The following is a 14,592-nucleotide window of genomic DNA, read 5'->3' as shown; positions in this document are numbered from 1 at the left end:
GTGTCAAATAGAAAGACTGGGCGTGATAGAAGCTCTAAAAGTAGAATACTCTTTCACACAGTGAAAGTAAAATTATGTTCTATTACTACACAAGAGAACAGTTTCAAATATTTACTGAAAATTGCGAAAACAATAAAACATGAAATAAAGATATTGGCACTCGATATTGTCGTTTCGATATCGATATGTCGGGGACGAAGGCGTATTCTATATGTATCGATATTTCCAGCGAAAACATCGATATTTTATCAACAGCCCTAACTTACTTATATTTGGTGTTGTATTGTTGATCACACTGATTGTTGTCAAAAGCAAGATTGTAAACAGTGCAATCAAGCGCAATGTGATATAATTCGAAAGTTGAGTGAACAAATGGAACGTTTCGGATTCGTTGCAGTCATTTTGTTGTTGCAGTTTAAATGTTTATACTGCGTAGAGGACTGTGACGTACATGCGACCATCACAAGACGAATTGAAAACGACGGCTTTCATCGGTTAGTGGAATAATGATTACCACTAATACATGATTGACAGTTGTATGCATAAGCATCATATGTCGTATTCACATGTTTTGAAAAAATTGGGTTTATTATTATTGTTATTATTACTAATAGTAGTATTACTATTATTCGTAATTAGCGGTAAATGAGTGTACGCTTTACGGGGCGTTTTTGAATGGTTGTCAGGCAGGAAGCCAATTAATCAGTTTTTCTTCCGTCAAGGGTGACGAAATAGAACGATGACGGTCTTGTAAACGTTTCGGCGGTGCATCCATAAACAAAAGCGTAGTATAGTCTCCTGACTGGATATTAGGCATATCCTAGACTCTTGTCTTACACTTAGGAAAACCGTGCAGCATTAGCTTCCAGCTCTGAGTATGAACATTTATTATTATTATCATCATCATCATCTTTAATTCATCTAACGATCACCATTCAGTGGTATAGGAATTGCCAAGTTACTACCATACATATTAATACCTCAAAATAACTTCTCACAGAATATGCGAAGTGATACGTGACTAAAGGACAAGTGGTCAGCCATGGCCTTGTTGGAGGAACAAGCTTGGCATTGGCCTTAGTGATTTAGGAAAACCCAAATCAGGATGGCTGGACAGAGCAACTCCATCCTCCCAAATATTCAGCCAGCTGCACTACCTCATTCATTTGGACCATATTTTACCATGTTCCTCTATTTAAACACAATTTATTTCAGATAACTGGTAATATAAAACAAAGTTTTGTTCTATATCGCCAAACACACTAAAGATACCCATTGTAAACTCATGGACTTGACTGCCACTGTATAAAAATATGGCTCCTTAAAAATGTCTATTAGGGCTATACCAAACAATTTTAGAAAGAATTAAAATTTGTAGAAGCACAAAAGTCATTGAGACTGAAACCCTCACTCTCCTATACTTTTATTTCTTTGTTTTAATTTTTATTGAGAAGGGGAGTCTTCCCTGATATAAAAAATTGGAAAGTTAGTGTTAGGGATATGTGTGCATGTGGAAACTTCACTTTTTATTTTCTGACTAAGATTATTGTGATCAAGCTGCATATTGAGCTATCATAAAATTATGACAAACCATAAATGTTATCATTTCTCAACTTTGTAACGTGGTAGGGATTATTTTAGTAGTGGTATTTGAACTACTTTTGTTTTTACAAGAAAGAATAACTGAGCATTAAGTATTCTTAAGTTGTTTTCAGTACCGAGTTAGAAGGACAGAGTGGAATTGGGTAACTTTTGCAACCCCAGGAATGTAATAATGATAAAAACTATTTTAATGTTGAAAAGTGCTGCTTTGCACATTGCTCTGGTTAGAGAAGTAGTTCAGAGGGATAAACCTGTGCTTTCTTTATGCACTGCAGCTGCAATACATACTTTGTGATTTGTATTGAATGGCTGTGAGGTAAATTGGATACATGGAGGAAACAGCCTTGTTGGATTAGGAACTGCTGTACCACTCATCGTAGTGCAAACATGCTGGTCACAGCAGTGTTATATGAAATGCAAGTCATCAGTGCATATTGCAGTTGTACTGCTCTGCAGTGTTGTTTGGTCACTGAAGTTAGCAGTGATTGGAGAAGAAACACTAGGGACACTTAACCTCCTAACTTTTGATTTCTGATTTAAGGAGAAGAAATATCAAGAAAAACTGTCGCTATTTGTCAGAAAATGAAGTAGGCTACAGTAATCCAACCAAAAGTATCAGGTTGTCAAAATAGGAGGTAGTACTGGTAATGACAGATAAAAGTATTTTATTATGCAGTTGTATTATAAAATGTTGCCTTATTTTCCGGTACCGTGAACTATAAATGTGTATTTGTTGTCTTGTTTATGTTGCGTTAGAGACCTGCATTCACTTGTGGAGATAGTTGTGGATCATGCTGACCTTTGGATCAATTGCTCAGTGATATTGGAGGAGAAGATCCCAGCAGCATTGTATGTAAATCCAGACCAACTGCAGGAATTACAGCGGTTCAAACAGGTATGTTATACACTCTGCAGTTACCTACAAAAGTTGCTGAACGATACTGGTGGCACTTGTGTGATGGGAATGCATCTTCAGCTGGTTCCAAATACATCACCCCCTTCCCATAATTCCCAACATGTAACAGTTTGTAGAAGAAAGAAAGAAAAAAAAAATAGAACGGTCATAGTATCATTGCTTCACAGGGAAATACAGAAGCGTCCGATCTTACCCGTCGGCTTTGACCTATGACGTCACAAATATGGCGGAAACGACCATAAACGATAATTCCAATATGGCGGATATAAAAACATCGCATACGTATCATAAACACTGAAATACACAGGTTTCACAAAAAGCTTAATGACTCTAACGGGACAAGCGTGGGAAATTGGGGGTTTTTGGGTGGGGAGAAACTAAATATACACAAATGTAGCCACCGACCGCCATACAAAACCACGCAGAACGACGAAAAAAATCAACATCACGAAACTGACCAAATACCAAAAAACACATTCTTATCCAGAATCAGACACTTCCCTTGACCTACATAGATCTACAGTAACTCCCGATCCCATAAATTAGGATCGAACACTTCCCTTGACCTATATAGCTCAACAGAACCTCCCGATCACATCCCCCGATACGAAACTCAAAAAACATTTCCCTTAAACCTACATACATCTACAACAGCTCCCGATCCCATAAATTAGGATCGAACACTTCCCTTGACCTATATAGCTCAACAGAATCTCCCGATCCCATCCACCAATACAAAAATCAAACCGAATACACTCAATAACAAACTCACCCGACGTACAGCAATTACCATTACATTAACCATCACACAAAACCGTTAACTCACTAATACAAATTCCGCTTCAAAACCACGAACACAGCACTCACCACTGAGCAACAGCAAACTGACCCCAACAAACCAAACAAACGTAAACCATGAACACACCACCAGAGGGCACGACAAACACCCCCACGACATCTACAAACACGCCACAATCACAAACCAAACTCCGCGCCGTAATGACGTCACACACCACAACACGCTTACGTCACGGGTCAAAGCCGACGAGTAAGATCGGAGGTTTCTGTTGACCCCTTCACAGTATAATCTTCATAACAACAAAAATAGTTTTGTTAATGTGATATAAAAATAAAATCACAATTCATACTAGTGTGTGGGCCATGCATAGTCTCTGATCACAGGCTGTTTTTTTTTTTTTTAATTACTGCTTGAACTGGTCAGTAACAATAGCATCCCCTCATGATATTAGATTTGCTGGCTTCATCAAGTCACAACCTAACCAAACCTCAACTACTATGCCAATCAATCTCTTATGATAACCTTCATTCCTTGGACTAGTTTTTTTTATTATGTTGCCATATTCACTGACTTCTGCAATTAAAACCAAGTAGGCCTAGCACCTTCCAATTTAACTCAGACCTGAGGCTGCACTACAGATCAGTCAATAAACAGAAGCTTCATCTCCAAGAAATAGTAAATAAATATGAAAGCTGATGTGGTGGCAATTTAAGGCAACCTTTCTTGACTTGATGTAACAACATGTAATATCTGATGTTTTGGTTTTGGCTCTCAAAATGTTAAAATATAGAGAAGAGACATTTGGCTTACATTGGCATTTTTTTTTGTGTGTGCAGTTGTCATCTTGTGCAGCAGTAATGGGAGCGGTGAACATCGAGTTGCCAGAAGCCATAGCAACAGAACACACCGTCATTGCTTATAGTCCATTGCAATGTACTCAGAACCTCCTTTCAGCAAAGCTTTCATTACCTTTGCATGCACGGTACCGGGCACCAATTTCAGGTGGTGGCCATGTTGAGGGACACTTGAATTCTCCACGCCTGTTTCTCCACTGCTTAGAGGATACCTGCCTAAGAGCAAATGCGCAGGCAACTGCCAACTTCTCTTGTCAACCTTGCGTGGAGTTTACTGGCAAAAACTGTTCTTGGTTTTCTCTACCTTATGAGACAGTAAGTATATAGATGTGATTTTATTTTAGTTTAACCTCATTAACCATCTTGTTTGTCAAAGCTATAAGATGTGAAAAAGTGATGTGGGAAGTTTCTTATTTATGGTGTTCTTTTCTGTGGATCGAAGGCACAAAACATGAACACAGTTTTTAAGCTGCAGAAGAGGGCCATGAGAATAATAATTAGAAATAGTAGTTAGGCTCATTGAACAGGACTGTTTAAGAAAGCGGGTATCCTTACTGCACCAAGTGAGAACATCTGTCGATTGGTGTACACATCAGGTAAAACCTAACTGAGTACTTAACTAATATTTCTATCCAGAATCGTGGAACAAGAGTCAATTTGGACATAAATTTAGCAAGAGAACAAGCAAAAAGTTCAAAATTCTATTTTCTATCAGAGATTAAAATTGTGTAATTAATTGTCCAAGGAAATGAAAAAGTTTAATATTGGGTTCGTGCACAAGTTCATAGCATTTTTACATATATTTAATAAACAAAGCAGATACACATATCAGAGACTTAAGCCATCAGTAATATATTTTCCTTTGCTATTTGCAACAGTCTGTCAGTTTTGGGATAACTTTTTGACTCCACAACTGTAGAATCCTGAAAGAAAGTTCCTTGAGGATCATTTGGTAGAGAGCAGAAGAGATGAAAATCCGAGGGTGCAAGACCAAGTGAATAGGGTGAGTGTAGAATGACTTCTCAGCTATCTCCTTGAAGTTTTTTGTCAGTCTGGCAGAATGCAGGTGGGCATTATTGTAGAGTGGCATCACTTCATGCAATCTTCCTGGTCATTGTTTTTGTATTGTGTCTGCAAGACGTCTCAGTTGTTGACAAAAAATGTCAGCAGTTATGATTACACGTTGGGGAAGCAATTTGTAGTACACCAGACCATCAATGTTCCACCAGGCACATAAAAACCATTCCTTACTTTACCTTATATTAGCACAATTTATTGTCACCAGTAGGGATATAGGATAGGAATGGTCAGTGTTGTTCAGCGGGCCAGTTGATGACTAGTAAGCAGGGATGCACATATGGTCACCTTCTGATTTTTGTGGTATTGGCTTAAAGCTTGTGGTATGCATAGACCCGATTTTTGAAACTTCCACATTGCCTGCAAATGTCACACGATGGAATGATCACAGTCCATCACATTTGCCACTGACATGGATCGTTGTAGATTAATGTGTTAAACAATCTACATCAAACCCCAAAGGTCGTCCCAAACATGAGAAGTCCCTAATGTCAAAACTATCATCCTTAAAATGAGGAAACCATTTTCTTTCATGCACTGTCCAGTGGTATTATCCCCATACAAGGCTCAAATGTTTCTGGATGCCTTCACTGCTGTCACACCTCTACTGAACACAAACAAAAGAATATGTTGGAAATGTTCCTATTTCTCCACTTTGCATTTCATTTTCTAGCATCCACAGCTCCACGTACTATCTCCACATGATAGAATGGCAGTATGTAAACCCATATAGCAGTGGTGAACTACATAAAAAATAATTGATAAATAAACCCATAGCAACCGGAATACCAACATGTGAAAGAAGAACACTACGAACTTATTCACCAACCTCATAAAATATACTTGTTTAAAAAGGCCGATAAAACATTCTTCATTAGTAATGCAAGCAACACAGTTAAAGATTGCTTAGAGGACTCAGCATATTGGTTTGTAAGGAAAGGGGTAACTGCAGTATCCTGTCGCATTATAATGCGAGATCCTGAAGACTTGCCTGGGGCATAGTTGACTGTTTTTGGGAATGTAGATAGTGTTCCGAACAGAATGGAGAGAGTGCAAGGAAGTAGAGCATGTTCGTGGTCCAGGAGTCACCTGCAGGCATCCTTACTGTGTGTGGCAATGAAAAGTATTTATTATTATTACAAGTTGTCTGGAGCAAACTGTGTACAAATCAAAGAACACTGTGCAATAGAGAGTAACCGAATAAGGTAGTGCAGTTGTTAGGACACTGACTTCATGTTCAGGAGAACCGAGTTTGCTCTGTCCGGCCAATCTGATGTAGATTTTCCATGGTTTTTGTAAATTATTTCAGGCAAATGCCATGATGGTTCTTTTATCAAGGCCACAGTCAACCACATGCCCTATCTTCATAAAATCATGTTATATATTTTGTGTCTGTATATTTTGAGCTTTTTATTTTCATTGTATTACCTTATTCGAACACTGTTTTCCCCCAAAACCTACCAAGGTTAGAGCAAAGTCACCAAAAAGGCCATGGATTACTCGAGGAATAGGGGTATCTTGTAAAACAAAAAGAAAACAGTATCTGTCAATCTGAAACAGTTCCGATGTTGATGCTATAGCACATTACAAGAAATACTCCAAAATATTAAAGACTGTAATACGGATGTCAAAGCAAATATATTACAAGGAAAAGATAGTCATATCAGATAACAAAATAGAGACAATATGGGATATAGTGAAGGAGGAGACCGGTAGAACCAGACATGAAGAGGAACAAATAGCATTAACAGTAAATGATACACTGGTGACAGATGTGTATAGTGTTGCAGAACTTTTTAATAAACATTTTATAACTGTCACCGAAAAGATGGGGTTGTCAGGTTCGGTAGATGCTGCTATGAAATACCTCAGATCAGAAATTTCAAGCAACTTCCATAATATGAATTTGACCCTCACTACCGCAGCAGAAATAATATCCATCATAAAATCTTTAAAATCAAAAACATCTAGTGGGTATGATGAAATATCAACAAAGTTAATTAAAGAATGTGATTATGAGCTAAGTAACATATTAAGCTATCTGTGTAACCAGTCATTTATCAGTGGAATATTTCCTGAATGGCTGAAATATGCTGAAGTTAAGCCACTGTTTAAGAAGGGAGATAAAGAAATAGCATCAAATTTCCTTCCAATTTCACTGTTGCCAACATTCTCAAAAATTTTTGAAAAAGTAATGTACAGTCGGCTTTATAACCATCTTATCTCAAATAACATACTGTCAAAGTCACAATTTGGATTTCTAAAAGGTTCTGATATTGAGAAGGCTATCTACACTTACAGTGAATATGTGCTTAATTCATTGGACAAAAAATTGCAGGCAACTGGTATATTTTGTGATCTGTCAAAGGCATTTGACTGTGTAAATCACAATATCCTTTTAAGTAAACTAGAGTATTATAGTGTAACAGGAAATGCTGCAAAATGGTTCAAATCTTATATCTCTGGCAGGAAACAAAGGGTGTTATTAGGAAAGAGACATGTATCAAGCTTTCAGGCATCATCCAACTGGGAACTAATTACATGTGGGGTCACACAAGGTTCCATTTTGGGACCCTTACTTTTTCTTGTGTATATCAATGACCTTTCATCAGTAACATTACCTGATGCCAAGTTCATTTTGTTTGCCGATGATACAAACATTGCAATAAATAGCAAATCAAGCGTAGTCTTAGAAAGATCAGCTAATAAAATATTTGTGGACATTAATCACTGGTTCCTAGCCAATTCTTTGTCTCTAAACTTTGAAAAAACACACTACATGCAGTTCAGAACTTGTAAGGGGTGTCCCATGAGTATATGTCTAACATATGATGACAAGAAGATAGAAGAAGTGGACAGTGTTAAATTCTTGGGATTACAGCTTGATAATAAATTCAACTGGGAGGAGCACACCACAGAACTGCTGAAGCGTCTTAACAAATCTCTGTTAGCAATGCGAATTTTCTCAGACATAGGGGATATAAAAATGAAAAAGCTGGCATACACTGCTTACTTTCATTCCATAATGTCATATGGGATTTTTTTTTTTTTTTGGGTAATTCATCAAGCCAAGCTAAAGTTTTGCGGGCACAAAAACATGCAGTAAGAGTTATATGTGGTGTGAACTCAAGAACATCCTGCAGAATCCTGTTTAGGGAACTAGGGATACTAACTACTGCTTCCCAATATATTTATTCCTTAATGAAATTTGTCATTAAAAATATATCACTTTTTCAAACCAACAGCTCAATTCATGGAATCAGTACTAGAAATAAGAATAATCTTCACAAGGATTTAAAGTCACTTGGTCTTGTACAAAAAGGTGTGCATTATTCAGGAACACACATTTTCAATAACTTGCCAGCAGCCATAAAAAGCTTAACAACCAATGAAATTCAGTTTAAGAGGAGCCTAAATGATTTATTGGTGGCCAACTCCTTCTACTCCATTGATGAATTTCTCAATAAAGCCAACTGATTTGTGTGTATATTAAAGTACAATATAACTTCTGCGCAATTTCAGTGCAGTAATGTGTTCATTGTAAATGTGTGTGTGCGTGCGCGCGTGTGTGTGTGTTAAGTACAATGTAACGTCTGCACCATTTCAGTGCAGTAATGTGTTCATTGTAAGTAAGTATTATAGTAGTTGTATTACACATTTATTACCTTATAAATAAATAAAAAACTTTTTTATTTTAAATTCAGTGCATTAGTAGTTGTAAAATGACTTTCATATAGTGTTCATTAAAAAATGACGATCATTCCACTTGGGACCTGTGGAATGGTACATTAGCTTATTTGTTTTAGTTGTAAATATTTGTCATGTATTGTTGTTTTTCTGACATGTTCCACATCCTGGAGGACCTCCTAACTACGGATCAATTGGAATGAAAGTAAATCTAATCTAATCTAAAAAACCGTGACAAATCCTGTATCATTGTGAAATGATCTGTGGATGAATAAACAAAATAAAAGTGTATAGTTGTATCCCTAATGCCCATGAAGTTAATAATGTGTGATACCTGTTTTGTTTGCCACATGCAATGAGGAGTGCAAGGCCGATGTAATAGAATGGCAAAGAGTAGGTTCTTGCCTTTTGAGGTACACATTCTAAAGGAAGTGGCTGATGTTGTAGGCGTAGGCCTATACCATATACAGTGCTACAGTTTATAGGGCAGTGGTAAAATTTTTACAGCAAAATATCAATGCTTGTTCTTGTCAACCATTCCTGAAAGATGTTGTGAAACCTGGAACATTTGCATATCAAGACAACACTGAACACTCTTGCCCTTGGAGCTGCCTCGTTACAGTGTTGAGATACACCAGCAGTTGACCGTGGAGGGCCATGGATAGTTTGTTTGATCAGATGTGTTTGTTGGTATGTGAAAGACAACCGGAGTCTTACTCATTTTTTACTACAGGAAATCGTGCCCAAAGGGATTTAACTGTTATGTTCCAGTGCTGATGTAAGTAGGCCTATGTGCAAAGGATAGTTGCTACCCACATATAGCGGAGATGCTGAATCAGAGATAGGCACAACAAAAAGACTGTCACAAAATGAGCTTTCAGCCATACAGTCTCTGGCACTGAAGCCAGACTACGAGCAGCAGCACATGATGGAGCAGTAAAATGTTGCTAGAGAGTGTGCAAGGACGAGGTGGAGAGAGGGTAGGGCAGCTAGGTGCAGTTGGGAAGCAAGACTGGGCGAGGGAGAGGGGGGGCGGGGGGTTAGCGGAAAAGGAGAGAATTGAAAAGACTGGGTGCATTGGTGGAAAAGAGGGCTGTGTAGTGCTGGAATGGGAACAGGGAAGGGGCTAGGACAGCGACATTGCAGGGAGAGTTCCCACCTGCACATTTCAGAAGCCGGCCGGGGTGGCCAAGCGGTTAAAGACGCTACAGTCTGGAGCCACGTGACCGCTACGGTCGCAGGTTCGAATCCTGCCTCGGGCATGGATGTGTGTGATGTCCTTAGGTTAGTTAGGTTTAAGTATTTCTAAGTTCTAGGGGACTGATGACCTTAGAAGTTAAGTCCCATAGTGCTCAGAGCCATTTGAACATTTCAGAAAAGCTGGTGTTGGGCGGAAGGATCCATATGGCACAGGCTGTGAAGCAGTCATTGAAATGAAGAACATCATTTTTGGTGGTTGTTTAGCAACAGGGCGGTCTAGTTGTATCTTGGCCACAGTTTTTCAGTGTCTATTCATGTGGACAGACAGCTTTTTGGTTGTCATGCCCACGTAGAATGCAGCACAATGGTTGCAGCTTAGCTTGCAGGTCACTGGTTTCACAGGTAGCCCTGCCTTTGACCAAAGTTTGCTTTAGAGTCCCCTATACAGAAAGACACATGGAACTTATTAATGAACCCGTTATGATGGCCTGTGAATCATGTTTTTAATTTTGCTCTTACGTATACCCACTGCATTGATTCCAACCAGACTGTGAACTACTGTTGCTCTTGTGCCACTGTTTATTCCTGAGTTCAATTCTCAGTGCGCACTATGCCCATGTTCAGAGCCCACTTTAGTATTCTGTGAAATGCACATTCTCTTAGGCTTTCCCTGCTATGGTGGATGTGATGCTGAGCAAGCTCTTACTCAGCTCTGCATCGAACCCCAAGCCTTTTTTAAAATGGATCTTTTGCCCTTGTATAGTAGGTTTTCTGATGTTTTTATTTCAATATACTCTATAAATATGCTGTTATGGAAACTTGGTAATTGTACTGCAATAATGGTTTCATCGTATTTCATTTCATGATTATATTTTGATGCAGTAATTGGCAACAGATGATGATTTGCTTTGTTGCTTTAGTCACATGTATTGCTGACTTGCTGACCTACCTCGCATTTCTCTGCTGTTCTGATAGTCTGTGTGTGTGTGTGTGTGTGTGTGTGTGTGTGTGTGTCGGTCTCATGGAAGGAGGGGGGAAATTAAGTAGCTTCAGTAAATGACATTCCGTCATGTTAATGTGTCTGCTGCCTACACAGCATCTCATGTATACAGGGAGTGGTTACCTTTACCCCTGTTTGGAAGGCAATGGTTCAGTTTTGAAATGATGAATATGAATAATAAATCTTGCTAATATAGCCTAAGTGTACATTAGGGTAGAAGATGATAGCATTAGGGTTTCTGTCTATTTGACCCAGAAAATGGCTTTTTTCCTCTGAAAATATAATTTGCCTGCTCTTAGGGCTGATGATGATGATGATGATGATGATGATGAGTCCCATACTCCTTCATAGAGCGTAGGGGAGCGATGCGGGAGAACCGAGCCGCCTTACTAGGCAAGGTCCTTGCGGAAGTGGTTTGCCATTGCCTTCCTCCGACCGTAATGGGGATGAATGATGATGATGATGAAGACGACACAACAACACCCAGTCATCTCGAGGCAGGAAAAAAATCCCTGAACCCGCCGGGAATCGAACCCGGGACCCCGTGCTCGGGAAGCAAGAACGCTACCACGAGACCACGAGCTATGGACACTCTTAGGGCTACAAGTAGAAAATGATCTTATTATTGCATCATTGGCTACTTGAAACCAGCTGCTATTTCACCATCTTAATTTCCGTGATCTTCAGCAATGGATAATACCAACAAACACATTGAGCACTGTATCTTTGAACAACTTCTTGTAATATTGTACCAGAGATTTTACTCTGCTCCAATGATCTTGCCATCATTAGGACATTAAGCTATAATCCTCCTTTGTTCCACAAAACATTGAAAATATTTGGTAGCATTACTGACTTGTGACCACACAACATCTGCCCATAATTCATACATTGGCTAGAGTGAAGTCCAAGGTATGCATGCCATCTCCACATTTTTATTTATTTATATAATAGAGGGAAACATTCCACGTGGGAAAATAAACCCACATCCTTTCGTCTTTCCCTCTCCTTCCCTCTTTCCTGATGAAGCAGCCGTTGGTTGCGAAAGCTAGAATTTTGTGTGTATGTTTGTGTGTCTATCAACCCGCCAGCGCTTTCGTTTGGTAAGTCACATCTCTCTCTCTCTCTCTCTCTCTCTCTCTCTCTCTCTCTCTCTCTTTTTTTTTTTTTTTTTTTTTTTTTTTTTTTTTTTTTTTTTTAAAAGGTTTGCTCAACAGGATTAACGCCAACGACTTAAGTAGCAAATAACTCATTTACATCCATACTGTGCAAAACATTGTGAAGCGCATGGCAGAGGATACTTGTGATTGTACCATGAGTTACGGTTTCTTCTCATTCCATTCATGTATGGAGCATAGGAAGAATGACAACTTAAATGACTTTTGTAAACAGTAATCAGTCTAATTTATTTTCACAGTCCCTATACTGCGAGATTCCTCACTTAATATGTGTTCTTGAAACTTTGTGACGTAAGCTTCTGTCATCAAGCATCTGCCAGTTCAGCATTTCTGAGAACTGTCCCGTGAGTCAAACAAAACTGTCATCATTCGTGTAGCCCTTCTTTGAAAATGTTCACAACCCCTTTTTATTAAAAGTTTAGGATGTTAATATTTTGGGACACCATCACTTACTAAGTATCACACAATGTATATGACAGTGTGTTACATGTCGTATATGACAGCTAAATTACCATACCATACTTTCCAAATAACTTTCCACATGTTCTTCATTCTTGGCTAAGCAAAACATAGTCTCATTTTTATTTATTTTTTGTTACAGAATTCAGTAACAATGAATATACGCATACCAGTTGGAAACTCTGATCTGCGAGCCATTGTGGTAATTGTTACATTAACTGTTACTTGGACAGCCACTGCGTATGTCCTGTCAACGATCTTCCTCAAGCACAGGAAAGGGAAAAGCATTTCATAGGTAAAAGCATGTGAGCTCGTCTTTAAAATGTGGCATCTAGAGCAACACTGAATGTGTTGGATATTAAAAGACAGACTTTAAGAACTGTGTGATTTAACTATTGTATACATTCCCAATTGCATTTTATGATTAAATAGAAGTGTTTGAAAATTTGAATTAATGGAAGTGTGAGTGTGAGCATGTGTGCATGAGACAGGCAAGCCAAACTTGCTAGAACATTTGGAATGTCTTGTATTTAACCAAAGAACACAAGAATGATTGTAAAGTATTTATACATAAAGAGGAAAAATAGACAAAACTGCTTTTATTGTAAAATTCAGTTTAATCCTGTTTGCTAGTCCTTCATCATTTCCCCAGGGTATTCAGTGCAACATGAATTCTTATGAAACGTTTCTTATCATCTCTGATGTGCATGGCAGAAGTTTTATTTAAATTTAATGAGATTGTATCAAGTATTGTAATGTAGATGTGTAAAAAAATATAGATACTGTTTGTAATGCTGAATTGGTCTTCTGGTGCCATAAAATGGAAGATACACGTGTGATTCAGACTGAAGCCAACATTTGAGAAGACCTTGATTCAAATAGTGAATATAGAGTTGACTGCTGTCAGCCAGCAGTCATATAGGAGTAGTCTAACAAATTATGAACTAGAACCACAACTAGACATGATTGGATCTGAAAATTATTGCAGTGAGCTTCAGTGACCTTACTGCAGAAGATGCCAAAAGCACTGGAGTTCATTGGTTTTCCTCTTACGCATAAACACCAAGTAAGGCTGTGCACAGGACTTTTGTTCAGAGGAGTCAGATTCTAGCTCTTGGGCACACCCTCTGTATGCCAGGCGTGTACTAGGAAGAACATACGTGAAAGTTTCCATACACAATTCTAATAAAAGCTAATTGTGTTAATGTATTTTTTGTTACCTTTCGTCAGGTGAATAACATGTATAAGTTGTGCCCTTGCATTATCTTGTATCCGCAACTAAGTGCAGATTGAACTGGTGTTACAAGGATGACAGACTCACAGCTATAGGAACCTGGGGTTCATGCATCCAGAAAATGGGAGAGTGCAAAATATTAACAGAAGTAAGACTTTTATGTTGATTACACAGGAAAATCACCTGGAACCACGGTTAAGTGGAGTGGGATGGAGTAGTGTAAAATTGAGATTGTCTTCCTTGATTTGTTTTGTTTGATTCTGAATGCTTCTTTTCTTTACCAACCATATAACAAAAGCTACAACAATACAGCATAGTTGTACGAGAAAAAATCATCATCTTCAGTGAACCTGCAATTCTCTTTACCCAGTATTAAACAATGAGGGCATTGCTCCGTATTTTGTTTACATAGGGTCATGGATGGTTTTCTGTCTCTTCGAAAGTACTGTTTTGTTTCATTCATCTTGCCTGCAAATATGATCAAGGAGAAAAACATTCAGGGAGATGAAACAGTTAACATGTGCATTAATTAAGGGGAAGTAGGTGTTACCAGTTAAATCTTTCCTCTGTCTTAGTAACAGACTAT

At 38.4% G+C, this 14,592-nt stretch overlaps 1 protein-coding gene across 1 annotated transcript; it reads left to right on the top strand.

Annotated features, from left to right (window-relative positions):
- The first annotated feature begins 250 nt into the window (after window positions 1-250).
- On the top strand, window positions 251-13,382 carry LOC126418628 (phosphatidylinositol-glycan biosynthesis class X protein-like). The gene is made up of 4 exons (XM_050085476.1): window positions 251-494; window positions 2,359-2,497; window positions 4,154-4,486; window positions 12,915-13,382. The coding sequence occupies exons 1-4, from the start codon at window positions 373-375 to the stop codon at window positions 13,065-13,067; spliced, it is 747 nt and encodes a 248-aa protein (XP_049941433.1). The 5' UTR covers window positions 251-372; the 3' UTR covers window positions 13,068-13,382.
- Window positions 13,383-14,592: the final 1,210 nt, after the last annotated feature.

Source organism: Schistocerca serialis, chromosome 1, assembly GCF_023864345.2.
Source record: "Schistocerca serialis cubense isolate TAMUIC-IGC-003099 chromosome 1, iqSchSeri2.2, whole genome shotgun sequence".
In the NCBI taxonomy this organism is placed as follows: domain Eukaryota; kingdom Metazoa; phylum Arthropoda; class Insecta; order Orthoptera; family Acrididae; genus Schistocerca; species Schistocerca serialis.
Note: the sequence above shows the minus strand (reverse complement) of the source record. Positions and strands in the feature narration are given on the sequence as shown.